Here is a 27,556-nt window from a genome sequence, read left to right on the forward strand (position 1 = left end):
GGTGGGAACCTAGGGAGCTTTAGGAGCGGAGACCTAGGGAGCTTTAGGAGCTGAGACGGTTAACAGGCCAGAGGCTCCCATGGGTAGGAACCCAGGGAGCTTTAGGAACCAGACAGTTAACAAGCCTGTCAGCCAATCAGAAAGTACTTGGCAGGCCAAGTAGCCAAAACAGGAAACCCATAACACATAGCTCTGCAGAGGGACTGCTGGGTGCACCCAGGCACTGAGGGGTGGGGGTGGGAGGCAGACACTGGGGCTCCGGCAGTGGGGATGGATACTCGCCTTCATTCCTGCAAACTGTGGCAGTGGAAAATAGTTTTTCACAACAGGCCACTGCAACTTTGCCTGTGCTGTATCCTTTGGACTAGAAGATGCTATTGCCCCACTTGTGGAGAAAAAGCTGGTTTATTGAGGTCTGGGAGGTCAGGGCATCAGAGTGGAAGAAAGGTATTAAAACTTCTCATCTTCAGGGTCTTTGCAGGCAGGCACGTGTGTACATGGCCGTTTCTCCTCCACCACCACCTTCTGCCCCTGTAGCATCTCGCACAGTGCCCATGGTTTCCCCCAGAAGCTCACGTTCTTCTTACCTTCACCTTCAACGATGGTAACAGTAGGCCTGAGACATGAGGGGAGAAGTGGAGAGGAGAAGCTCAGGGAAGGCAAGAATGCATTCAGCAACTTCTTACTGAGTGCATACTATGTGCTCAACACTATTTTTTAACTGATTTATTGGACAATTTATTTATCTTCCCTGTGCTTTACTTTCCCTCATCTGAAAAATGGGAATGGGGCCCTGGCCGGTTGGCTCAGTGGTAGAGCGTTGGCCTGGTGTGCAGGAGTCCCGGGTTCGATTCCTGGCCAGGGCACACAGGAGAAGCGCCCATCTGCTTCTCCACCCCACCCCCCTCCTTCCTCTCTGTCTCTCTCTTCCACTCCTGCAGCGAGGCTCCATTGGAGCAAAGTTGGCCCGGGCGCTGAGGATGGCTCCATGGCCTCTGCCTCAGGCGCTAGAATGGCTCTGGTTGTAACAGAGCAATGCCCCAGATGGGCAGAGCATCGCCCCCTGGTGGGCATGCCGGGTGGATCCCAGTCGGGCACATGCGGGAGTCTGTCTGACTGCCTCCCTGTTTCCAACTTCAGGAAAAAAAAAGGGAATAATGGAAATAATAATAATAATAATAATATCCACCTCACTGAGCTGAGTGAGGATAAATGAGTTAATTCAGGTAAACTACTCAGAGTGGTATACACATTAAGTGCTCAGTAAATGGCAGTGGTTGTTACTACTTGACATGAGCTACCTTCTCTTACAGCTCAAACCCTTTTACATTGCTCTTCCCAATTCCCACTGGAAAAAACAAATGATTGCCCCCACATTCAAGGCCTTGCTGTTGTGCCCAAATCTCTGCCCAAGGCAATCTCTCTCTTCTACTCTACCCAGGCTCAGTCCCATGTCCAGAATGGTCTTTGCCTGGGTTATTTCTCTCACTAGGCAAGCCCTCCATTCACTCACATCCTGATTTTCTCAATCAGCCCTTTCTCCATTCATTCTTTTTTTTTTTTGTATTTTTTTGTATTTTTTTTTTTTTTTTTTGTATTTTTCTGAAGCTGGAAACGGGGAGAGACAGTCAGACAGACTCCCGCATGCGCCCGACCGGGATCCACTTGGCACGCCCACCAGGGGGCGACGCTCTGCCCACCAGGGGAGATGCTCTGCCCCTCCGGGGTGTCGCTCTGCCGCAACCAGAGCCACTCTAGCGCCTGGGGCAGAGGCCAAGGAGCCATCCCCAGCGCCCGGGCCATCCCTGCTCCAATGGAGCCCTGGCTGTGGGAGGGGAAGAGAGAGACAGAGAGGAAGGAGGGGGTGGGGTGGAGAAGCAAATGGGCGCCTCTCCTATGTGCCCTGGCCGGGAATCGAACCCGGGTCCCCCGCACGCCAGGCCGACGCTCCACCGCTGAGCCAACCGGCCAGGGCTCTCCATTCATTCTTTCACTCTGTCAAGTCCTTCATGTCTCCACTCAACACCCCTAACTCATCTTCAGGACCCACTCTAAAACCCACCGCTGGAGGTGACTTTCCAGATTGTAGGCCTTCCATGAGAAGGGAATAAGCCACTTAATCTAGTAGCTTGATGTACTTTATATGGAAATAAGAAGGGATAAGTGAGTGTTTTAACCCTCTCCCACACCTGGGCCACCCTGGCTACCAGGAAGCTCTTTGAGTGGCTGACCACCTGTGTCCAGGACTCTACTCACACAGTCTTGACCCTTTCCTATTAGAGGCCTGATCAGTTTCCCAGACCCAGGTTGAGGTGACAGTCCCTTTTCCACTTACCAACCACTGCTCATATGTCTTCTGTCAGGGCCCTGCCTACCCGGATCTCTTGGGGTCCAGGTTGTGTGTGTCTGCAACTATTGCCAAGAAGGCCTTACTTAGAGTGCCTGAGAGCAGTGAGACGTTGAGTGAGATAGCAAGTCACTCGTGGAGGCATGAGTGACTGGAGGAATGAGTAAGTGAAAAGGAATGAGAGACTGAGTGGCTGAACAAGCCAATCAAAGCATGGGTAACTGAGAGAGCAAAGCAAATGGACACATGAAGGACTGAATGAGTGGGAGAATGGCTGAGTGACTGAATGAGTATGACTTAAGGACACAGAGGCTATAAACTCTTCCTTCAATATCTTCTTTCTCAGCTGCTTTTTTTGTTTCCACTACTTCTTGCATCTGGGAAATGGCACACAGCAAGGCAGTCACCTTAGGCCCAGTGGTAGAAGCCCTGGCAGGGGGTAGCTAACTCTCCCGCCCTGAACGCTAACGCTGACATAGCAATCTCATCACCCCTTCTTAGGCACACTCTGCCTCCTCACTCACGAGAACTTGGGGAGATGGGCCTTGCAGTGGCGCTGGCGGGTACGGATAGGGTTGGGTCCGCACGGGGGCGTGCACAGCCCCCAGGTACCCCACTCTGACCACGAGCCTTGCCCTGCAATGAGAGAAAAGAGTTATGAGTCAGAATTGTTGGACTTAGGGGGTGAGAGAGAGGCTACAGGGACATGGGGTCCATGGCAGAGAGTCAGAAACCCCTGTCACTTCATGGGCTGCCCACTCTCATAGCATCGTCTGAGGAGCACTCACAGTTACAGCGCTGGATGTTATAGCAGTGCCGGATATCCTGTAGTTCCCCAACACATCTATGTCCATTAAACTTGCGGCCCTTGCAGCTCCTTGAGCGTGTCTGCTGGCCAGGGATCTCCTCACAGCTGATGTGTTTCATCTTCGGGCGAACACAGGTGCTCCATTCCTCCCACGGCCCCCACTCTCCGTCCACTGCAGAGACAGAGGCAGCAGGGGCTCACACCAAAGAAGGCAGCCAGCAAGGGGGTTGAAGGGAAGAAATGAGTGCTGGGGGAGGGAGTGGGAGTGATCATATGTGGGAATGGGGGATCAGAGGTACAGCCAAGGCATTGGGGGCAGGAATGGAGGAATTTGAGGCAGGAACAAGGCCTTAGCAGCAGGAACTGGGCAGCAGAGAAGGGTGGGAGGCTCAGGCATGGAAATAGTGCATCTTAAGGTGCTGACCAGGGCAGGGCACAGCTGTGTTGCAGATGTGGGTCCGGATGGCATCACCGGCACAAAAGGGGCCCCCATGCTGGGGCACGGGTTGATCACATGTCCGTTGTTCCAAGGTCTGGCCTAGGCCACAGGTCACGGGACAGGGGCTCACTGGACCCCATGGTCCCCAGCCTCCAGGCACTGTGGAGGAGGGGAACAGGAGTGAGGAAAGGCCACCCCAGTCTCCCCCCTTCATCCCCTAGGCCCTAGAGGCAGACCGTCCCTAAACAAAGAGCTCAGTGGTCAAATGGTCTAAGATCTATGCCACGAAATGACAGAGCGTCTGTGCCCAAATCAAGAGCAGTGTGTCAGAGGCCTTATCCCTATGTACCTGGACAGGGCGGCAGGCCACTGCAGAACCGCTCCTCATAGGCTGTCCCTGGGCATGGCTTTCCAGGAGGCTGCAGGGAGGGCTCAGGTGCAGAACATGTGCGGCTTCGTCTTTCCACAGGCGCGACGCGTCCACCATGGCAGGAGCCTGAGCAGGGGCCCCAGGGACTCCAAGCAGCCCAGGCCCCGTGTGCTGTGGTGAGGTGGGGTAGGGGAGGCCAAGTGTGGTCATGCATGCTGAAGTCTTCCCACCCTGGCAGTTCCCTCCTATAACCCTCAGACCCATCCTGGGTGCCTGCTCCAGTGCCCAGTGGTTGCCCTCACTCACTGGGGCAGACCTGCTTCGTGTCACAGGGTTCTGACTCTTGTGCCTTTCCTGGGCAGTGGCCCCCACACTTGGGGGTGGGCTGATCACATGTTCGATGACGGGTCCGGATCCCTTTGGAGCAGGTGACAGAGCAAGCAGCCCAGGGCCCCCAGTTGGACCAGCCACCCATCTCTGTGGGAGAGAAGAGAGGGGGATGGGATGGAGGTGGGGTGTCATTCAGGGGTCCTCACTTCTTCATGTACCCTACATCAGCTAGTCCTGTCCCTACATCCTCTGTCACACTTGGTCCATCATCACTGCTCATCTGGACTACTGCAGTCACCGGCACACTGATTCCTCTGTTTCGCCCAAGTCAGAGCATGTTTCTCCTCTGCCCAGAGCCCCCATGTCACTCAAAATAAAAACCAACATCCTCACAATGGCCCACAGAGATCAGGCTCCCTCTCACCTCACCTCCTACCACTCTCCTCCAGCCACACTTGACTTCCTCCTTAGGGTCTCACAAACATCAGGCACAGTCCCACCCTCAGGACCTCTGTCCCAATTGTTCCCAGCGCTGGGTAACAGGCAGTGCATGTCTGCCTTGCTAATCCTCCTCACCAGGACAGCACGGCTGGTCCTCACAGGCCTGCAGCTGCCACTCAAGGGCCCCAGGCTGCGCCTTCTCAGGGCACTGTCCGCCCTGGCCTATGCAGCGCCGGTGCCGCAGCTGGGAGCCCTCAGTGCAGCTCACTGAGCAGGGGGACCACTGGGACCACGGTGACCATCGTGGGGGCCTGCAGAGAGAAGCACATATGTCCCATCCTGGTGCAAGCTGGCAATGATAGTGTAGAGGACTGAAGAGTGTGGGCCGCCATAGATGGGGATGTGGGGTAAATATGTGTGAAATGAGAGTACCTACTTCTTAAGGATGTTAGGGGACTGAACGGGAAGGGATGGGCACACAGTAAGTACTTAATAAATACCATTTACCTTCACGATCAGGGATATGGAGCTACCCTCTGAAGTTCCCCAAAGTCAGTGCCAGGTATGCAGTAAGCAAATGTAAGGACTAGGGGCCCAGAACTGCTGTCAGAAACCCACTAGGCCACCACTGTGCAAACAGGAAGTGCTTAAATAGGAGCCATCATCCCAGTAAGCTCAGAGAACCCAAGAGAAATATCCCAGTTCTATCCTCAAACACCTGCACAGCATAATGTTAAAGAGATGTGAATTGCCGAGGTGACTAGGGACCCAGAGCTGCCCCTCAAAAAAATCCCCAAGCTCTCCTTCCCCACAGTGTATGTGGGATATACAGTAAGCAATTAGGCAATATGTCTGGGATACAGTAAATGCTCAATACATGTAAGCTGGCATCATGATTAGGAGACTTGAGCTACCCTCAGAAATCTTCCAGCTGCCCTTGACCTTTACAATGCATTTGGTATGCAGGAAGTGCTCAATGAATGTGAAGTGTCATCACAATTAGGGGCCTGGAGCTGTCTTCAGAATTCCCCACTCTTTCCTGCCTCCACAATGCATCTTATATAGTAAGCGCTCAATATGAGCTGTCATCACAATTAGGGGGCTTCAGCCACCTTCAGAAATACCTGAGCTGCACTCCACCCATAATGCTTCCAGTATGCAGAAAGTACTCAATATATGTAAACTATAGCAGTGGTTCTCAACCAGGGGTGATTTTGTACCCCAGGGAACATTTAGTAATGTGTGGAAACATTTTGGTTGTTGCAACTGGTGCAGAAAGTTGCTACAGGCATCTAATTAGAGGCCAGGGATGCTACAAAACACTTTGCAATGCACAGGTTGGCCCCCTCCCAACCAATAATAATTTTTCTGGCTGCAAATGTCAATGGAACCGAGGCTGAGAAGCCTGGAGCTATGGTCAAGATCAGCACCTCGGCACCACCCTTGCAAATCTCAGAGGAGTCCAGTTCTGGGTTGCCTTCCCCCAAGCCCAGGTTTCCCCTAACCTGCATGCCTGACAGAACTTGCTGCCAGGCTCCTGGAAGGCATAGGCAGGGTTGAGACAGCAGTCTTCCACACGAACGCCTCCCCCCAGGAGGCCCTTGCACTTGCCTGAGGATTCCTCATACTCGGTGAAGCAGTGTACGGAGTCTGAGCCTGTACCGGGGTTGGGGGGGGGGCGACAAAGGGGTCTGGTCAGGGGTGTGGTGTGCCTGGGCACCCCTGAGGGCCAGCTGGGCTCAGGCACTCACCTGTGGCTGGCAGGGTGAGTAGCAGAAGCAGTGGCGGCAGCAGCAGCAGCAGCAACCAAGCAGCCTGTGCTGGGGTGGGCATCTTGGGCGCTGCACTCCTGCAGCTCTGCCTGGTTTTATGTGAGCTGACCTGCTCTGGGACTCAGTAGGAAAGAGGAACCAGGGGCAGGAGGAACTGGGAGGGCAAAGGGCAGCAACTGGGGGGAGGGCAGGTCCTTTCAGCTCCCACCTTTCCCTTGTCACCGCTGTCCCTGAGCCACCTCCTCTCCCCACATCCTTATTTCCTGTCTCACTCTTGGTTATGTTTTGTCACTGTAATCCCAGCACCCCACACCCCGCCCAGTAACCTTTCAGCACTCAATCAATGCTCTTTGAACAAATTCTTACTGGAGGGAAATGGAGCATAGGAATTTGCAGCAAGATGGGCTTCCTAGCTGTAGAACCTTGGGCGAGTCACTTGAACCTCTCTGACCCTGTTTCTTCACCGGTAAAATCACACTCTACATGACAGGACCAACCTCATGGGGATGACCAAAGGTGAAACAAGTATGGCATGCTCAGCATGGTGGAGTGGGCATCGGGGTAATTTCTTCATTCCTCATCCTGACCCAACCTCCTCTTTCCTGAAAGGGAGGCTTCCTGTGGTCAGCATGGGGAAGGAAAGTTAGCACAAGGGAAGTGAGAAAGAGAAGTGACAAGAATGTGAAAAGATTCTCAAGGAGTGAACTGGGGATATCCACTGTCCCAGAGGCCCAGCTGGGGTCACCTTCAGGGCCTGTGGAGGGGGTGGTTGGGAGGAAACTGACCTGGTCATGTTCCATCAGAGTAACTTGGGTAGGTGACATCCAACTCCCTGAGCCTGCATCATAGGGTTTGTTGTGAAGAATGGGAGCTAAGATTTTTAAAGTCCTTAGCAGTGCCTGGCATATAGTAGATACTCTGTTTGTTAAATACATTTATCCAACTTTTATTGAGCACCTAGTGTACTAGATGTTCTCATCATTGAATGGAGCAGAGAATAGGACAGCCCCAAATCTGGTTCCTCAAGGGGCTTACATTCTATTTTATTTATTCATTTTAGAGAGGAGAGAGGGAGAGGGAGAGGGAGAGAGAGAGAGGGAGAGAGGGAGAGAGGGAGAGAGAGAGAGAGAGAGAGAGAGAGAGACGGGGGAGGAGCTGGAAGCATCAACTCCCATATGTGCCTTGACCAGGCAAGCCCAGGGTTTTGAACCGGCGACCTTAGCATTTCCAGGTCGACGCTTTATCCACTGCGCCACCACAGGTCAGGCAAGGGGTTTACATTCTAAAAGAAGACACAAGTACTAAGTGTCACCTCCCTCACAGAGGCTTTCCTCAGATACCTTTTTTGTATGGCACACCTGTCACTCTCTAGCCCAGTGGCTCTCAAACCTTAGTGTGCATCAGAATCACCTGAAAGGCTGGTCAAATCAGATGGCTGTCATACCCTGTTTCTGATTCTGTAGGTCTTGGGTCAAGAATGTGCATTTTTAAGAGGTTCCCAGGTGACAGTTACATTACTGGTCTAAGGACCACAGTGTAAGAACCATTACTCTAGTCCCTGACCACTCTTTCCCCTTGTAGTTCTCATCTTGAAAACCTATTCTACATGCTCCTTATTTTACTGTTAATAATTAATTTCTCTTCAACCCATTTTTCCATTCAGATAAAACTGAGTTCCATGGAACTAATATCTTTTTATAATCCATAATGAGTGAAACTCCAGCGCCATTTTAAAAACAAGAATCTTTTAAAATAACAGGAAGGTGTCTAAGAAAGGCAGAAACTAATATCTTTTTATAATCCATAATGAGTGAAACTCCAGCGCCATTTTAAAAACAAGAATCTTTTAAAATAACAGGAAGGTGTCTAAGAAATGACCCCTGCATTTGGGGAGAAATGACCCAAATTAAAATAAAAAGGATTTGATTTTGTCAGGTTTAACGTTAAAACAGAACTTTCTCAAGAATATTATCGTTTTATGGGTGATAAGGTGTGTTGACATTGAGATGTACTCTGTTTCCTGATAATATAAGCCTGTCTCAGAAAGTTTGCTTTGAACAAAGAAGTCTTGTTAACGTTCCAAGATTTCAGACACCAGTGCTGTTATTCTGTGAAAAGATATTCAAGAAACCTGTATTTCTGGTTGGCTGCTTTATCTAATCACCCGTTGCCCTGGTAATAATGTTATAACTGATATTTCCTTTGTTCCCAAACTGTATAAATACTCATAGGATTCCCTGTGAAGAGGATTGTCGGTGCTTTCATCTTCTCCTACATTTGAACAATAAAATGACTCTGCAGATTTCTTACTTAAACAAAGAGTCTTATCTCATGTAATTATTTGGACTGCCACCTCGTATGATGCATTCATCTACGTCTTGTCTGTCACCCTCACTCAATTACCAGCTCCACAAGGGTAAAGATTTTTGTCTGATGTTTTAACTGCTGTGTCTGCAGGGCTTAATAAACATTTGCTGAATGCAGAAATAAATAAAATAAAACTTTAGAAATTCTGTGAAGTGCTTATGAGGAAGCGTCTTGAGTTAGAGATAAAAATGTGAGCATCACTGGGGTGGGGGGATAAACTGTGTCTCAAGTTTTTGGACTTGACCAGCGCTCCTGAGAAGAGGGAAGGGAAGCTAGGAAAAGCCCTGGGGAAGTCCAGCATTTCAAGTTTTGCAGAACTGCGGGGGAAATGGAGCATAGGGGTGAGGAGGGGCCGCGGAGGATGAGGACAAACAGAGGAGGGCTTTCTCTTAGGCATGCAGCCTCATTGGGTCTCAATCATTTTCTCTCACTATTTTTAAATGGTTACACAGCTCTGGATTTATGGCCTCCACTGTAGTTTCTTATGAACGGGCTCACATACAGACAAGATCACACAGCTTCTCAAACATTCTCAGTCACTCAGAGTCATTTTCTGTCACTGATTCCCACTCTTACGACTGTTTCCTACTAACAATTCACACACACAACCGTGTTATAGCGTGTCTCATTTGGCCAATGTGACCAATATTTACTTGTACCAGTCAGTTTTCCACATGCAGTCACGTCTTTTGATGAGGTGTTTCAACTGCTTAGGCCGTCATACACAAATAGTCACTGATTTACAGCCACCACTAGCTTCTCGTGAAATTTCTTGCACACACACAAAACCACCATCTCTCCTACCTCTTCACACTCAAGGCCCCATTCCACGCACGCAGTCTGATTATAGCTAAGAGTTTCATATGCATACATAATCACACAGTATCTCAGACATCGTCTTAGTCACCTCACATTTTTGCTCAAGCAGCTCCACCAGAGGAGACTATACAGTCTGTAATAAAGTCCCTTGCAAAGTTTTACACACACCCACACAGCTTCTGACAGTGTCTCAGTTACCCATTCAGTGTCACGATCACTTTCCTTCAGTCAGTTTCTTACATCTCTGTGGCCACTAATTCACAATTGATACTAGGCTCTCCATAAGCCTTATACACAGTTTCTTATACTAAGGGCTCAATTATCTTTCACATAGCTCTGGCTTTGTTGTTACTTATCATCCTTTACAGTTATGCAGCCTCTTGCACCATTTTAGACACAGTCTCATCATCATTTTTTAAAAAAACTTTATTTGACTTGAGAGGAGAGAGAGAGAGAGAGAAAGAGAGAGAAATATCTATTTGTTGTTCCACTCATCCATACACCAACTGGTTGCTTCTTGTATGTGCCCTGACGGCAGACTGAACCCACAACCCTGGTGTATCGGGACGATGCTCTGACCAACTGAGCTACCTGGCCAGGGAGTCTCATCATCGTTTTCTCTCACTTTCACAGTCCCTGAATCTGTGGGCTAGACTAGAGTACTGTAGTAACTTTCAATTAATTGCCACTAGTTTTAGGTATGCATACACATGCATGCACACACAGTTACAGCCTCTCATACCTTCCTACTCACAGCTATTTTTTTCTGTTTCTCAGTCTTTGCTAGTCTCACATGAACAGTATTCATACACATAATCACGCATTCTTGTATATTTCATGTCTCAGGCACCCATCTGGCTTCACAGCCATTTTCTCTCATATAACCAACTTCTCCCACGACTTTAGCTAATACCACAGCCTTGCACGAACAGTTTCACATGCAATGAACCTCCCAACAGTCACCTGCTTACATACAGTGACTCTTTCACGCCCACAGGCTCTCACATTTTGTTTTGATCACTCCGTTTGTCATGTTCACCATCAGCCTGTCCAACTAACTGTAGTCCCCACTACCTGCTCATAAACATTCACCTCACACACACCACCAGTTTTTTGTATAGTACCTTAATCACTCATTCATCTGTACCGTGATTTCCTGAAACACAGACTCAATTACTCACAAAGACACATGTCAAGTTTCTGGTTACAACTTCCACTCACACGATTTCACACACACACACACACACACACCACAGTTTCTATAGTTTCTTTTTCACACCTGGTTACCATCTGCAGTCTTGACTACTGTTTCTGACACACAATATCATCCTCTCCCACAATCAATCTCACATCCTTACGGCCTTTTATACACAGTAATGCCTGTCACACTCAGCCCCCATGGCTTCAGGGGGAAAAAAAATGCTAGCAGCCTCAAGCATCACCTTTAAAAATATATATTTACAGGAGTAATTCCCCCATTCTCTGGGACTCTTAGAAAAAAAAGATCCATTTTGGGGGAAGAAAAACAAACAGTGGAGACAGGTGTAGCACCGTCCCCCAAATCACCAACCCCCAGGTCCCTAGGCCTGGGCTGGTGCTGTCAGCTGGTGAGCCCAGGAATCCTTTGAATGCACCCTCTCCAGCCTGGAATTCAGATAGGACAGGCTTTATGCCCCCTATTCCTCCCTCCCAACTCCAGGGACACTTAAAGGGTCCTTTGTACCCGCCCGCAGGAAATTGGGAGGCTGGGAGGGAGGGAGCTGAAAATACACATTTGGTATCAAAAATAAACACTTGGGGGTGGCAGGAAGAACCCCCCCAAAATCCCTTCCTTCCCACCCACCCCATCTCAGATATAGGAAGAGGTGCCCCCTCTCCCTTATTGAAAAGCCCTGTTTAAAAATAGATTATACTATCAAAATGGCAGAGGACGGGGAACAGGGAGACCTGGAGTACTGGCTGGAGGGCCCCCCAGACGGGGACCACTCCCACAAAAAAACCCTCCATTGGGAGGTAAGAGGCAGGACCCCAGGAGTTTGGCAGACACAGGAATGGCTTCTCAGGGGCGGAAGAACAAAAGGGGCATTTGTCCCTAGCCAAAAAGGTGGCTGACAAAGGACAGGCTGTCAGAGAAAAAGGCTGGGGGGGCAGTGGGAATTTCTACTCCAAGGGTATGAGTCTGACTTGGTCAAGACTCCTGAACCATTTAATGGCACAAATTCTTCCCGGACCCTTGGGGATAGCCAGGAATACGAAAAAACAACAAGCTAGCTCTTCTACCCACACCCCAAAATGGAGACAGGGCTCCCTCAGCTTCCGAAGGGCAGGCTGAGAAATAAATAAAGAAAGGTTCTTCTCAAACCAGACCCCGATTGTCTCATCTTGGGGGAAATATGTGGAGCTGGGGAAGATGTCCTCCCACTCCCTCCAAAAGGGCTGAGCCAGGCTCCTCCCAGTGGCCTTCAAAAAATAAATAAATAAACCGCCCCCACCACTGCGGCAGGGACGTGCAAGGGCGGCCACTGGGGGACTGACCAGAAGAGAGGAATAGTATGTTTTCTGTGAAAAAGTTATTGAGAGATCCTTCTTCCTAAGAATCCGCACCTCACCATGACCACAACACGAGTCTGTCAACAGAACTATGCTTCTCCTTGAGACGGCTGGCTGGGGAGAAGTTCAGGGCATAAGTAACCCCAGAAAGGGCCGGTGGTGGTGGTGGTGGTAGTCATGGCTTCTGGGGCCCTGGGGAGAGCACCACGGGGGTTGAGAGGCCATCCACGCTGATGGAAGGGATGTGCACCTGGGCGCTGCCACTGGACGGAAACTGGGGACAGAAATAGGGAAAAGTCATGGATGAGGGTCATGTTAGGTCATCCCACCCAGTCCGAGATGGGGGAAGGAGAACCCACCTGGAAGGAGAGCTTGGCTGGGCTACGGGGTGCAATGGGACTCAGGGTGCTCCAGAAGTGAATGCTGGGGGGCAGCGAGCTGGGGGTCAGCAGCACCGGGGTCTGTGGGGAACAGGTGGTCAGAGCTCAAGTGAGCAGAGAGCAGGTGTGGGGAAAAGGAAGGATCTTGGTTCCAGCCCCACCAGATATCTCATTCAGACTTCTGAGGTCACTCAACAAAAGTGCACAGGCCTGGACCATAACTATTAAGGCCATGCCCGTGACATCATTCCAACTTTACATTGGCAACCCCTCCTAACTCCTGAGAGCCCACCCCAGCCTCAGGCAGGACCACCTACAAATACCCTGTCCATATGCTTTCAAACCCTAGAAGCTATCATTCCAATATAGCTCAGGCTCAACCTCCAACTCTTAGTTCTGCCTTCACAGCTCACAGGAGGCCCACTAAGGAAAAAGGAAATTCCAGACCAAAAAGCCCCGCTCAGGTTCTTCACGCCATGCCCCAGCTCAGAAACAGTTCCCACACAAGGCCTTTCAGTCCTTCAGTCCCCGCCCACAAAGCTCCCCAGGCCTGCCTTTCATTCTAACCTCATCCCTCAGCCTTGGAGGCTTGCTCCTGCCCTTCTTTAATCAAGCCCTGTCCCTCGAACCCCAGGCAGCCAATCACACTTGAAGCCTGCACCCTCCACTCACTGAGATAACCACGTTGGCCCTCGGGGTCAGCCTAATGCCTCTTAAGCACCTCGCCCCGCATCAATCCCATTGGCCCTGGGAGCCAGCCCCACCCTTCCATAGGCACTCACCAATGTGTGCGTAGGTAGCAGGGATGGTGTTAGCGCTGGGCCGGGTGCCTGCAGACTGGTGCCAGTTCCCGATCCTGGAGTCCGTTCAGGTCCTGGCCCACCTAGCAGGCTAGGACTTAGTGGCAGCTCCAGGTCACGGGGCTTCCGGCCCTTTTGAGGCTGGGCGATCTCTGGGGTAGAAGCTGTGGAAGCCCCATGGCCGCCCAGCGGCGCTGCAGTCTCCATAACAACCGCAGGAAGACGGGAAGACATTCCCTCTGGTGGAGGGACTTCCCGCCCCGCCCTAGGGGCTTCCGGCACAAACCCCGCCTCCCCACTAGCTGCCGCGTGGAATTCTTCCTTGGGCTCTTCCACTTTCACTTCTGGGGGCAGTGGCCGGCCCAACCCGGGCTCCACCTTCACCTCTTCTGATTTAAGGTTCGGGGCCTCGGGCGGGGTCAGGATGACCTGGGAGAGGAGGACGTAGGTATGGGTTGCTGGGGTAGTGAAGCAATGTCTTCCCTTGGAAAGAGTTACTTGGTACTGGGGGCAAAACTGCGCATCGGGGCAGATCCTCCAACAGGAGCAGGGCGAGGTGGTACTCCCGGGGATACTGCCCCAAGTCCTGAAAGCAGATCTCAAAAAATTTCTTTAAGGACCATCAGCATCTGCCTGGTTAAAAATACAAATCCCCAGACCCATATAATCAGACACTCTGGGGGTATGCCCCAGCAACTTGTGGGTTTAAAAGCCCTCCAGTTGATTCTGGGAATGCTGAAGTGAAAGAACCAGTATATTAAGCAAAACGCATGTTCAGGGCACCTAATACAATCGTAGTGCACTTAATCTCCTTTCTTTTCAGTACTAGCATAGCTCACCTCCCCAACCCTTCCTCCAAGGGGATTTGTGTCCCCCCTTCCACCATATCTCCTGTAATAGAACATTTATGTCCCTTTTCTTACCCCTCCTCCTTTGGAAATTGTACATCCCTCCTCTTCCTGAATTTCCGTATCTCAGCCCTTACCTGCAGAGGCAGGCCAGCCTCCTCAGACTCGAGGCAGGCCTCCAAGGGGCTTGGACTGGTGCTCCTGCTCCCTGAGGGGGGCACTGCTGCTCCTGCTGCTGCAGCATTGGAAAGCACTGAGATGGACCTTGGGTGCAGCGGCAGCTGTAGCTGTGGCTGTAGGGACTGGATGGTGAAGGTGGAATAGAGGCCTGAGCGCATGTACTCGTTCCGGCTACTTCGCGCCAAGCCACCTGGGCCTGCCATTCCTGCACCCTTGGGCGTGCCTGGCTTCCCAGAGGCAGTGTCCCCGGGGACAGCATGTACAGGAGCAGGGGCCACATTGGCCACAGTGGAGGTGATAGACACCTCGGGCTGGGGCGGACAATCCTCAGTGGAGCACCCTGCGACCTCGGGATAGGACACAAACTTGTAGACGAACTTCTGGCCACTCACTTTGCGGATGATGTTCTGGGGAGGAGACAGGATAGGGGGCCTTAGACAAAAAGGACCAGGGTGGAAGCAGGCTGTGTATTGGGGGGGGGGTGTAAGGGTGTGTCTCCTAGTGTCTTTCTTCCCTGTTGCCCCCTCCTCTCCTGTCTTTTTACACATACACCATCCACTCCGTCTGCCTCCCCATTTGGCCCCCTCCCAGCCTACTTTATACCATCCATCTCTCAATTTTTGGACTCCTCCCTTCTCCTGCTTTAGTTTCTCCCTCACTTTCTTCTCCATCCCAATTCCCCTCTCTCTATTTTTCCCCAGTTTCTCCCCCTTCTCTATTCTCCCTTCCATAATTCTCCTTTTAGTCTGCTGCCCTTCTCCCCTTTACCCCCAAATCTCCCTCACCCATGCCCCCTCCAAATCTCCCTCTGTCACTTTTCATTTCCGTCAGTCCAATTCCCCTCCCCCATCTCGGACACCCCCCCACACCTAGTGGCTCCTCTCTAGATGGGGCCCACATAGAGGAGCGGGCATAGAAGCAGGCTTTCCTCCTGGCTCCAGGAACCAGGGGTATCTTAGGTTAACAGGGTCAGGCCTTAAGGGTGGCTGCCAGGACACTGTTTTGGAGTCTAGTGAATGCAGTAAGACAGGAAAATGACGCCTGACCAGGTGGTGGCGCAGTGGATAGAGCGTCGGACTGGGATGCGGAAGACCCAGGTTCAAGACCCCGAGGTTGCCAGCTTGAGCGCGGGCTCATCTGGTTTAAGCAAAAGCTCACCAGCTTGAGCCCAAGGTTGCTGGCTCGAGCAAGAGGTTACTCGGTCTGCTGAAGGCCTGCGGTCAAGGCACATATGAGAAAGCAATCAATGAACAATTAAGGTGTCGCAATGAGCAACAAAAAATTAATAATTGATGCTTCTCATCTCTCCATTTCTGTCTGTCTTTACCTGTCTATCCCTCTCTCTGACTCTGTCTCTGAAAAAAAAAAAAAAAGACAGGAAAATGTAATAACTGATATAAGTGTTGGAAGAGACTAATGTGGAAGATGTAGTGATGAATTACTAATACAGAGGCTTATTTAAAGCTATTGAGACAGATGTGGAACAGGGCAAGGTCACTAGGACAACAGGATGACGAGCTACATTCTGAATACTTTTGTGGAGGTTTAAGCTAAGGCAATTAGAAAATGAAGTAACTGATAACAACTAGACAAGAATATTAGAATCCTGATATAAATTCGGGGCAGAGTCTCTACGTTGACTTGGGTGGGTCACAGAGCATGTTTGGGATACTTCAGGATAGGTCTAGAGGGTCTCAGGGATGTTCTGGTGGTCTCAGAACACAGTGAGGTAGCTTCATTATTAATATTGTTTTGGAGGTTTGAGCTAAAGGAATAAAATATGAAAATGGAATAAAAGCTATAAATGGCTGGGTGTGCAGTATAGGGTCCAGGGCTGTTCTGGGGAACAAGAGGCATCCAGGGGGCACTAGGTACCCTCGGGACATCTTAATTCTGGTCAGCTTTGTCACAGGGTGGGTTTGTGTTACTCAGAAAAAGATCGAAAGGATATTCATTAATACTGTTTTGGAAGTTTCAGATAAAGACATAAGATTAAAAATCTGGCATAAATATTAGGGGAGAGGGCAAATCCAGTGCTGGGCTAGAAGTCTGAGAGGATGAGGAAAATTTTAAGCTATAGGAGTAAGATGATAAAATAAAATAACTGATATAAATACTGGGGTGGACCAGTGTTGCTTTGGGAACACAAGAGCATGGGGTACAGAGCTTTCATTATATATGTTGTTTGGGAGGTTTTACCTAAAGAAAGTAATTGATGAAAATGTTAAAAGAGTCTCAGAGGATGATAACGGTTAGCATGATACTGTCATAGAGGCTTTGTTTCTAGAATAAGAATCTTCTGGAATTCTTATTCTGGAGGAACAGTAGATTATGAAATAACAGGGGGAGTCTAGGACTGGTCCAGAGGTCCCAAAGCACAGGATGAGAAAAAGTCATTATTAATAGTATTTTCAGAGTTTTGGCTATAGGAATAGGGTAAGAACATGAAATGTTGTGTGGGGTGTGGTAGGACAGCATGACTTTGAAGGTTTCAGCCAAAGCAGTAAGACAAGAAAATAACTGAGATAAAATGGTTGGGGGAACCCAACATTGGTCTGAGAGTACCAGAGGATAGGGTAAGAAATGGTAAAGTTTAATATTGGTTTCAAAGTTATAGCTATAGCAAGAAAGAAAATAAAGTAACTGATATAAATTACTGGGTTCCCAGCCCTACTCTCCGAGGCCTTACCTTATCATAGTAGTACCGCAAGGCCCGGCTGAGCTTGTCATAATTCATGTTGGTCTTGTTCTTGCGCAGTCCCCACAGCCGGGCCACCTCCTCGGCATCCACCAGCTTGAACTCACCACCATCCCGAGAGGTCCAGGAGATGATGTGGCCATTGCCTTGTTCTCTCAGCAGCTGCAGCAGAAACTGCCACAGCGTCACAGAGGGGTCCATCGCTGGGGGAATGCTCACGCCATCCCAGGGATACCTGGAGGGCAGGTGGCTCAGAGCCAAGAAACTGTGGACACAGAACAGGGCAGAGGTCAGCAGAAGAAAATTCTTTTCTTGCCATCTTGCTTCCACCTTTGTCCCCAAAGCCCACCATCATTCCATAAACACCCTTAGACTAAATTCTTAGCTGCTCAGCCTCTCCTGTAATGGGATGAGACTTTTGGAAACATTAGAAGAGTATGAAGAAATTTTGCATGTGGGACAAATGTGAATCTTTGGGGGCCAGAGGGAAGACTGTGGTAGACAGAGTAACGCCCCCCCCCCAAAGATGCCCATGTCCTAATCTCTGGAACCTATGAATATACAGTGTGTCCGTAAAGTCATGGTGCACTTTTGACTGGTCACAGGAAAGCAACAAAAGACGATAGAAATGTGAAATCTGCACCAAATAAAAGGAAAACACTCCCAGTTTCATACCTATTCAGTGCAGTTCAAGGTGGGCTCACACACAGATTTTTTAGGGCTCCTTAGGTAGCTATCCCATATAGCCTCTACAGACTCGTCACTGACTGATGGCCTACCAGAACGGGGTTTCTCCACCAAACTGCTGGTTTCCCTCAACTGCTTATCCCACTGAGTAATGTTATTCCTATGTGGTGGCGCTTCGTTATAAACATGCCGATATTCACGTTGCAGTTTGGTCACGGATTCGAATTTAGCGAGCCACAGAATACACTGAACTTTCCTCTGTACCGTCCACATCTCGACTGGCATGGCAGTGGGCTGCTCCGCTGTATACACGGTGTTACATCATCATCTGCGCATGCGCACATGCTGCACATCATCCTACAGAAACTGGGAGGGTTTTCCTTTTATTTGGTACAGATTTCACATTTCTGTCGTCTTTTGTTGCTTTTCTGTGACCGGTCAAAAGTGCACCATGACTTTACGGACACACTGCATTACGTTACATATCAAAAGGAACTTTGCAGATGAATTTAAGGTTACAGATCTTAAAATAGGGAGATTATTCTGGATTATTTGGATGAGCTCAATCTAATCACATAAACTCTTTTATAAATTTTTTTTATTGAGGCCCTGGCCAGTTGGCTCAGCGGTAGAGCGTCGGCCTGGCGTGTGGGGGACCCGGGTTCGATTCCCGGCCAGGGCACATAGGAGAAGCGCCCATTTGCTTCTCCACCCCCCCCTTCCTCTCTGTCTCTCTCTTCCCCTCCCACAGCCAAGGCTCCATTGGAGCAAAGATGGCCCGGGCGCTGGGGATGGCTCCTTGGCCTCTGCCCCAGGCGCTAGAGTAGCTCTGGTCGCGGCAGAGCAACGCCCCGGAGGGGCAGAGCATCGCCCCCTGGTGGGCAGAGCGTTGCCCCTGGTGGGCGTGCCGGGTGGATCCCGGTTGGGCGCATGCGGGAGTCTGTCTGACTGTCTCTCCCCGTTTCCAGCTTCAGAAAAACACACACACAAAAAATTTTTTTAATTGACTGATTTTAGAGTAAGAAGAAGAAAGAGGAGGAGGGAGAGGGAGAGGGAGAGGGAGAGGGAGAAGGAGAGGGAGAGAGAAAGAGAGAGAGAGAGAGAGGAGAACAGAGATGTGTTACTATGTACCCCCTGACTGGGGATCAAACTGGCAACCTCTGCACTTCAGGACGAGGCTCTAAAGCACCAAGCCATCCGGCCAGGAGTAATCAAATACACTCTTAATAAAAGCAAAAGAGAGAAAAAGCCAGCTCAGCAAGATGAGGCAGGAGAGATTCAAACATGACAGGGACTTAACCTGCCATTGGTGGCTTTGACGATGGAACGTGGTGGCCTCTTAAAAGCTTGAAATGGCCCTCAGATGACAACCAGTTAGTAAATAGCAACCTCGCTCCTATAACCTCAGGGAATTAAATTCTGTCAACAACCTGAAAGAGCAGAAAATGGAGCCTCCAGAGAGTAGTGCAGCCCTCCTGACACTTGGATTTAGCCTGGTGAGACCCGTGCAGGACTTCTCACTTACAGAACTGTAACATAATAAGTTCATGTTTTAAGCAGCTAAATTCATGATAATTTATTAAAGCAGTATAATGCCCCTCATATGAAAAATTTTATTTGCATTTTCTACCACATTAAACATCAAGTAAAACAACCAAAAAAGAAAAAGAAAAAAAAGCCCTGGCCAGATAGCTTGGTTGCTTAGAGCTTCGTCCTGAAGCGCAGAGGTTGCTGGTTGATTCCTGATCAGGGCACATACAAGAATAGATCTATGTTCCTGTCTCCGTATCTCTCACTCCTTTTCCTCTCTCTCTAAATCAATAAATAAAATCAATCAATAAAATAAACGTTTTAAAAAATCAAGTTTTCCAGGAGGTTCCTTCTGCCAGCTTCTCTCAAAGGCAGATCACATCATGTGGGGCTCCCTTGCTGCTTCTGCCTAGAAATCTTCATCATTCACGTCTCAGCCCCAGGGGCCTCGCCTTTATGAAGCCTTTCTAGAACTGAATGCCTGCTTTCTTCTGTCTCTCTACCCACACTCCTCAGACCTGTTACTGTCCCTGTATGTTCTTCTTCATGACCGCCGTAATTACCATTTATTGAGTGCTTACTACATGCTAGGCATTAATATAATCAGGCAATATGGCCTACTGGAATAGCCTGGGCCTTGCAACCAGACTGCCAGGTTGGAATCCTGCCTCGTTCTGCAACTTGTTGGCAGTGTGATCCCTGGGCATGTTCTTTAACCTCTTTGTGCCTCCATTTCCCCATCTGTAAAATAGGGATAACAACAATACACCACCTAGTTCATAGGGTTATTGTACAGAATAAATATAATATGCTGGAGTAGCATAAGCTCTAAACAAATACTAGTTTCTGATTTGTACATAATCCCTTATCCAGTATTCCAAAAAGCTCCAAGAACAGAAGGCTTCTTTGTGACCCTTTTGGAAGCAAAACCTGATTTGAAACAAAACAGGGCCCTTTGTGGTCTTTATTGATCCTTACTTAGTGTGACTGTTCATACATTTTGCTGCAGAAATCTGAATGTGGCCGATTATGGAGCTCACTAAGGGTGTTATGTAACATCTTATAGGTGCACCTTGTTACCTTTCTAAAATCTGAAAAATTAGAAATACTGAAACCCAAAGGTTTTAGATAAGGGCATACAGACCTGCACTGTTATTTTTATAGGTATTGACTCATTTCTCCCTCGTCACAACTCTGGGGAATAGGTACAGTAATGAAGCACAGAACGTCTTGGTGACATCTACAGGCCACATGGCTCTAGGTGGAGAGCCAGGATTTGGACCTAGGCAGTCAGATTCCAGTTGTCTAAGCTTTCAAACCATTGGGCTAAATCGCCGTTCACACTGACTACTCCCCTTGGCATATCCTGCAGAGAACAAGACCTTCCCTGTCCTCCCATAACTACTCTTTTCTGAGCACAAATGGGAAATAAACAGGAGCTTCCCATTCCTTAAAGAATGAGCTTCCGTCAATCAACTGTTCACTGGCTGGGATTGCTGAGTTAAGAATAAGACCTTCCAAATCGGTTTTCAAAGAACTTCCCTCTATTATTTATTTATAGCTAGATTCCTTAATCTGTAATTAAATATACAATATGATCTTCTTAATGTCTGAGCTGTTTTAATGTTCATTCAGCAGACACAATTTTAGGTAACTATACAAAGCCATGAAGAGAGTCCTGGCACAGGAGCCCTGAGTTTGTTTCGAAGGCACAAAGAGTTCAGTGTGACTCCTGGTGGCAAAGACAGGCAATTATAGCAGTTCCTCTTTCAGTGGCAACAGAACCTATCAATTTAGGTGAAATATGACAGTTTGCTTCAAGCCTCAATAGCACACAGGTTTTATATTTTGTTTATCAACATATCCCACTTGACCCCTAATAAGAGTTCTAGTGATCTGTCTTATTCTAACGTCTTTACCTTTCTTCATCTCATTTATTTAGCAAGCATTTATTGAGTGCCAACTGTGGGCCAGGTGCTCCAGTGCAAGTGACATTTTAGTGAGGCAGACAGACAAGATAAACAAGTCAACAATGATAAGTCAGATGATGATAGAGCTATGGGAAAAAGTGAAAAAGGGAAGGAGTTATTTTTAAAGGACAGCCAGGGGAGGGGTTGTCACGGAGGAGGTGATATTTGAGTGAAGACCTAAAAGAGGTGAAGTCAGGTTTGTGACGACCTAGGGAGGAGTGATCCAGGCAGAGGAAATAGCCAGGGTGAAGGGTCCTGAGGCTGGAGCGCGCCTGGCAGGCTGCAGGAAGAGAAAGGAGCCTGGCATGGCCAGACAGGAGGGAGCTAGGGGACAGTAGTAGATGACAACAGAGGGGTAACGGGGGCCAGACTGCGACAGCTTTTTTCGGGCCCCATAAGGATTGACTCTGAGTGAGACGGGAGCCATGAGAGGGTTGTGAACAAGGTGGCGACAGGCTGTGACTTGGATGTTAACAAGTTCCCTCTGGCTTCTATGAAGAGAACCGGTAAGTGGCTGCAGAGGCTACTGCAATAGTTCGAGTGAGAGACGGTGGTGGTAGCAGCGGGATTTGCTGACTTATAAGATGGGGGTGAGAGAGGAAATCGGGTGATTCTGTTTGTGGCCTGATCACCAGGAAGGATGGAACTGGGATCAACTAAGATGGAAGCGCTGTAGGAGAAAGGTTTTGAGGGGAGATGAAAAGGTCAGTTTTGGAGATGGCCAGTCTCAGAGGCCTTGTAGTCACCTATCTGCACACTGTGAATAATATTAATTTTAAAAATCGGAACCAGTCATATAGCCCTTACAGATGCACACCATTTTACTCATTTAATCCTCAAACCAACACTATCAGGTGGGCTTTACTATACCCTTCCATTTTGATGAGAAAATGGAAGCACAGAGAAGTTAAGTAACTTGCCCAAGGGCACACAGCTGGAAGCTGGCAGAGCCCGGGTTCAAACCCAGTCAGGTGAATCCTGGCCACCTTATAACACCAGCTCTCCACGAAGAACAACAGAGGGGTAAGATGCTAGAGGGTAACAAGAATGCTCTTTTACACAGGGTAAGCAGGGAAGGCTTTTCTGAGGAATGACATTTGAACAGAGACTTGAAGGAGGCGAGGTAGCAAGCGATGCTGACATCTGTGGGAAGCATGCTTCGGGCAGAGGCAACAGCATGTACAAAGGCTCTGAGGTGGGCACAGATTTGGCATACTACATCATGGGCGCCCTGTGAATTCATCTAGCTCCCATCTCTGAGAATATATATATATGTACTGTTCTCCCTGCCAGGAGTGCCCTCCCCCCTTCCTGCATCCGATGAACCCTTTATCACACAATCATCAAGTTCCATTACCTTCAAGGCAGAATTTATTCTTCCTCTTGTGATCCAGTGCTCTGAATGACTTGTCTGCCCTTGCAAAGCTATTCTTTCTGAGTCTTCAACCTCCTACTCTTCTGCCCTGTTCTAGCTCTGTGACCTTGAGCAAGTCACTCAACCTCTCTTGAATCTGCATCTGTAAAATGGGGATATTTCATTCTCAAAGTAAATTATCCTCAAAATACACCTGCTTTCAAAGGCTTTTGTACGGATTAAATGTCAGCATACATAAAGGACTTAGAAAAGTACCTGTGGCACATGGTAGACCCTGAAGAAATGTTAGCTATTTGCTAGTGTGTCACCCTTCTCCCTTTCCAACCCTTCCCCTCCAACCTGTATCACCGGTCTCCCACTACCTCTCAGATCTCGCCTCCTAGCCCTCCCTTCACTCTGTTCCAGCTATATTGGCCTCTGTGTGCATTGAACATGCCAGGCACAATCCCACCTCAGGGACTTTGCATCAGCTGTTCCTTCTGCCCAATGCACTCTTCCACTAGACCAGCGGTTCTCAACCTGTGGGTCGCGACCCCGGCCGGGGTTGAACGACCAAAACACAGGGGTTGCCTCAAGCCATCGGAAAATACATATTTATTATACAATACATTTTTAAATAAAATATGTATTTTCGATGGCTTTAGGTGACCCCTGCGTTTTGGTCGTTCGACCCCCGCCCGGGTCGTGACCCACAGGTTGAGAACCGCTGCACTAGACACTATGGCTCCCTCTCTGACCTCCTTCAGGCCTTAATTCAAGAGTCACCTTCTAAGTGAGGCCTGCCCTGTGCCTAAGATTTCAACCACCCTAATATTCTATTTTAATCTTCCCTACTTCATTTTTCTTCCTTAGCACTTGTCTAACTATATAATTTTACTTGTTTTATTTATATAGTCTGTCTCCTCCACTTTTAACAAACGTATGCTCAAGGGCAGAAATGACTGTCTGTTCTGTTCCCTCCTACATCCCCAGCACCTAGAAGAGTGCCTGGTACTTAGTAGGTGCTCAGTGAGTGTTTGCTGAATGAAGTCCCAAAAAACTAACCTCTTAATTAGCTCTTATATGCCCTCTTCACCCCCACCTGTCCCCCCACCCTGACCTATCTGAAATTATATTTTTCCCATTCATTCATGCGATAAATTTCTATTAAGTACCTACTGTATATACTAGGTATGTTTTTAGGCATTAGAGACCCAGCAGTGATTAAGCAGACAAAAACTGTAAGCACTCGCCTGACCTGTGGTGGTGCAGTGGATAAAGCTTTGACCTAGAATGCTGAGGTCGCAGGTTCAAAACCCTGCACTTATCTAGTTAAGGCACATATGGGAGTTGAGGCTTCCTGCTCCCCCCTTCTCTCTCTCTCCTCTCTAAAATGAATAAAAAAAAAATGTAAAACAAAACAAAACAAAAAAAAACCTGTAAGCACTCATGGGACTCCTAATGAGGAGAGAACACAATAAATTGGTAAACTACACAGTGTGATTGATAGTAATAAAGGGCAGAGGGAGGAATAAAGCAGAGAAGGGGGCTTTAGTTCTGCTAGGCAAGCACATTCCGATGGTCAGGGATGAGGTGACATTTGAACAGAGCCCCAAAAGGAACCATGCACAGATTGGGGGTGAAATGTTATGCGCAGAAAAAATGGCTCTGAGGCTGGTCCACTGGTGTGTTTGAGGACAAGTGAGGAGGTCAGTGTGGCCGGAACAGAGTTAGGAGTAAAGGAGGTAAGGCCAGAGGGGTTACCTGTATAGTCATTACCTCACAGCTACTCTTTCTTTACACTGGAGGGAATTGTCATTCTAACCCCCTCCCCTGCATCTTACAAATGAGGAAACAGGTTGAGAGAGAAAGTGGTTAAATCACTATGGTCACACAGATTCTGGGATGGGGGTGGACGGTTGCTGAGACAAGGTGTGCAGTGGGGACAGATCTGCAGACAGAGGGAGGAGCAAAAACAAGAGCTTGGAGATGGAACTAATTTAGTTTTTAAGGAGTGGGGCCTCCTATAGGATGGGATGAGGTGAGAGAGGGGAGCCTCAAAAATTATCCTGTATTATGAGGGGCACCCCGGTACTTACTGGGTCACCACTGAGTAAGATAGTTAACCTCCCTATGCCAAAGTTTCCTCAATACCTATCTAGCAGGGTTATGATGAGGATTAAATGAGCTCATTAATATAAAGCACTTTGCCTGGTACTCAAATGTTAGTTGGTGTTCAATAAATGTTAACTCCTATTAGCATGATCACTAATATATTCATTTACTATATTGTGAGGAAGAACGTCTTGATGGTTAACAGTGTGCATAAGACGGTGTGTTCTGGAGTAAAAAAGAGCTGGGTTCAACAAGCACAAAAACTGATCCACCATTAAGAAAGAGGGAGGACGCCAGGGAAGGCCACAGCTGACCCACCACAAGGAAAGCAAGGGAGAAAAAAAGCATACAGGCTGACCCTTCTGGAGGAGGGATTACAAAGCACTGGACTCAGGAGAGGGGAAGGTTTATGATTGCAAGCACATGGGTAGCAGAAAGGCTAATGAACAGATCCACTGCAAAGGAAAGGAGGGGTGGAGTTAGTGTAAAGGCTTATCCTATTGACTGGACAAGGGATGAAGAAAAGCACATCGACTGCTGCACAATAGTGGAGGGGGAGAAAAATCACACAGATACTGATTAAAAGGAGAGGGGTCAAGGAAATGGACTGGGCTACTGACTATGGAAAGACACGAAGCACCAAACTGACCCACTATTAAAAAGAAGGGAGAAGCCCAAGGATTGGAGGAGTGACAGTATACAGAAGACGGAGGATAGGGTGATAACTAGAGGCATGTGAATACAAGCTTGTGGGCTGATCCACTGTAAAATGGTGTGTGTGCCCATGTGTGTGATCAAGCCATGGACTGATGTACTGGAGAATTGGAGGAGGCAGGGATACAAATTCACAGATTAATTTACTGTTAAAAGAGGAGTGGAGGGGTACAACGCCACGGATTGATTCGCTCCAAGGAACAGCAGGGGTGGAACAAACAAGGCCACAGACGGGGCCCCTGCAAGTTGAAGAGAGGAGAAATAAACGAACCTACTGTCAAAAAGTTGGACAATGCCCTGTAAGTGGGGGTGGGGGCAAGACCATGGACGAGTCCACTGTAAAGTGAGGTGGGGAGAAATATAAGCTCGCAGACCGATCCACTATTAAACAAGGAGGGTTAGGCCACAGTCATATCCATTACAGGGGGCGAAGGGAGAGGACAACGCCACAGGCAGGTCCACCAGCCGTGGTGGTGGTGGAGAGTCACACACCAGCAGGCCACGGGCCAAGCCACATCCCTCGCGCGGGGGCGGGAAGGATACGTGGGGTCACGGCCAGAGCCCTCCACCCTCCAGGCCGCGGCTCACCTGTGCGTAGGGCAGCGGCGGTGTTGGCAGCTCCGGGGGGCGGGGGCTCCATGCGCGGCCCCACCGCCCCCCAGGCCCGGGTTCTGAGGCGGCGGCAGCGGCGGTGGCGGTGACGGTGGTGCTGGCGGCAGCGGCAGTGGCGGCAGCGGCAACACCTAGAAGCCGCCCCTGCGTTTCCCCACCGCTCACGTGGGCTCAGGAAGGAGGAGCCGAGCGTTCCGCGGCTCGCTAACTGGCCAAGCGCCATAGATTGACCGCGACGTCCAGAATTGGGAAGGCGGGCCTTGTCCCACAGAGCTATGCGGCAATTGGCCCAAGAGAAACTGATGGAACGCAGATGGCGGGTTCCAAGGGGGCGTTCTTGGTCCCGCCGGAGCTTTGCGCTGATTGGCCAAAGGAAGATTGATAGACCTTGGGCAATTGACCAGGTTCTGGAGGCGCCTGCCTCGCACTGATTGGCCCATAACGGAAGACAGCCTTGGAGGATTGGGGTGGGTTGGCTCTGCTTTCTGCTGATTGGGGAACGAGGGACTCCTAGGCAGCTGCCAAAACACGAACGGGGCGGAGCTGGCCGCGGTGTGGCCTAACGGAAGCAGGGCTTATATAGAAATGGGCGTTAACAGCCGGCAGGAAAGGGGTCGGGCCAGGCCTCTGCGTAGGCGGGTAGTGTAACTCTATAGTGATTGGCTAGAAAAGACAAATTTAGAACGGAGCAAGGGTAGGGCAGCTGCCAGACAAGCGCAGGAGCAGAGTGGCGGAAATTAAATGCCAAGGAGGGCAGGGTCAAGCTGCAGCCAGTTATAAAAGGTTGAATTTGGCTCTACATTTATTGGAAGCTGGACTCAGCCTAGAATAGGGACCGGACCAGGGAGGGCAGGATCTGGTTCTGTGCCCATTGGTGGAAGCTGGAACTATTTAGACGCAGTAGCAAGGCCAATTTGGGCTGAGCCCTACACGAGTGTAATTTAAGGTACCTGAGGAGTGATTGAGGTATGGGAGAGAGATAAAACCTTAGGGCCAGAAGTAAAAGGCTGATTGCCATGGGAACAATCCTCCACCCTGAATTGGCCCATTCTCTATGGTAAAATTAAGAGAGGTGTCCAAGAAAAAAAATGGAAGGGTCAGGTGGGAGCCCAAGTTGCTAAGGCAACAGAAGAGCAGGCAGAGCAGGAAGTTGAGTCGCAAATGCTGCCAGGCTGGACTTAGGGGGCGCTTTAAAGGTTACACACAGAATGGATCTCTGGGCCTCCTTGTAACCTTGTGATTTAAAAATGACACATTAAGCCCTGGTTGGTTGGCTCAGTGGTAGAGCGTCGGTCTGGCGTGTGGGAGTCCCGGGTTCGATTCCCGGCCAGGGCACACAGGAGAAGCACTCATCTGCTTCTCCACCCCTCCCCCTCTCCTTCCTCTCTGTCTCTCTCTTCCCCTCCCGCAGTCAAGGCTCCATGG

General features: G+C 49.3%; 2 protein-coding genes across 2 annotated transcripts; both read right to left on the minus strand.

Moving 5' to 3' along the window:
• Positions 1-374: 374 nt before the first annotated feature.
• CFP (complement factor properdin) lies at positions 375-6,773 on the minus strand. Its single transcript, XM_066249887.1, has 9 exons — positions 6,487-6,773; positions 6,241-6,391; positions 4,871-5,046; positions 4,271-4,441; positions 3,944-4,135; positions 3,580-3,753; positions 3,136-3,327; positions 2,872-2,983; positions 375-616 (listed from the first exon to the last, which is right to left on the minus strand). Exons 1-9 carry the CDS (start codon positions 6,566-6,568, stop codon positions 451-453), a joined length of 1,416 nt encoding a protein of 471 aa, XP_066105984.1. The 5' UTR covers positions 6,569-6,773; the 3' UTR covers positions 375-450.
• A 4,358-nt stretch (positions 6,774-11,131) lies between these two features.
• On the minus strand, positions 11,132-26,307 carry ELK1 (ETS transcription factor ELK1). Its single transcript, XM_066249032.1, has 6 exons — positions 26,108-26,307; positions 17,141-17,414; positions 14,409-14,858; positions 13,406-13,852; positions 12,603-12,704; positions 11,132-12,517 (listed from the first exon to the last, which is right to left on the minus strand). Exons 2-6 carry the CDS (start codon positions 17,348-17,350, stop codon positions 12,419-12,421), a joined length of 1,308 nt encoding a protein of 435 aa, XP_066105129.1. The 5' UTR covers positions 17,351-17,414; positions 26,108-26,307; the 3' UTR covers positions 11,132-12,418.
• Positions 26,308-27,556: the final 1,249 nt, after the last annotated feature.

This window comes from Saccopteryx bilineata, chromosome X (assembly GCF_036850765.1).
Source record: "Saccopteryx bilineata isolate mSacBil1 chromosome X, mSacBil1_pri_phased_curated, whole genome shotgun sequence".
Classification (NCBI taxonomy): Eukaryota; Metazoa; Chordata; class Mammalia; order Chiroptera; family Emballonuridae; genus Saccopteryx; species Saccopteryx bilineata.

Excerpts from the sequence above, each read along its gene's own strand:
- ELK1 (XM_066249032.1), bottom strand. The coding sequence starts at position 17,350 with ATGGACCCCTCTGTGACGCTGTGGCAGTTTCTGCTGCAGCTGCTGAGA. Across the intron at positions 13,853-14,408 it reads AGGCTGGCCTGCCTCTGCAG|GTCATCCTGACCCCGCCCGA; the intron begins GTAAGGGCTGAG and ends CTCCTCTCCCAG. Across the intron at positions 12,518-12,602 it reads CAGCCAAGCTCTCCTTCCAG|TTTCCGTCCAGTGGCAGCGC; the intron begins GTGGGTTCTCCT and ends TTCTGTCCCCAG.
- CFP (XM_066249887.1), bottom strand. The coding sequence starts at position 6,568 with ATGCCCACCCCAGCACAGGCTGCTTGGTTGCTGCTGCTGCTGCTGCCG. Across the intron at positions 5,047-6,240 it reads AAGTTCTGTCAGGCATGCAG|GCCCCCACGATGGTCACCGT; the intron begins GTTAGGGGAAAC and ends TTCTCTCTGCAG. Across the intron at positions 2,984-3,135 it reads TAACATCCAGCGCTGTAACT|GGCAAGGCTCGTGGTCAGAG; the intron begins GTGAGTGCTCCT and ends CTCTCATTGCAG.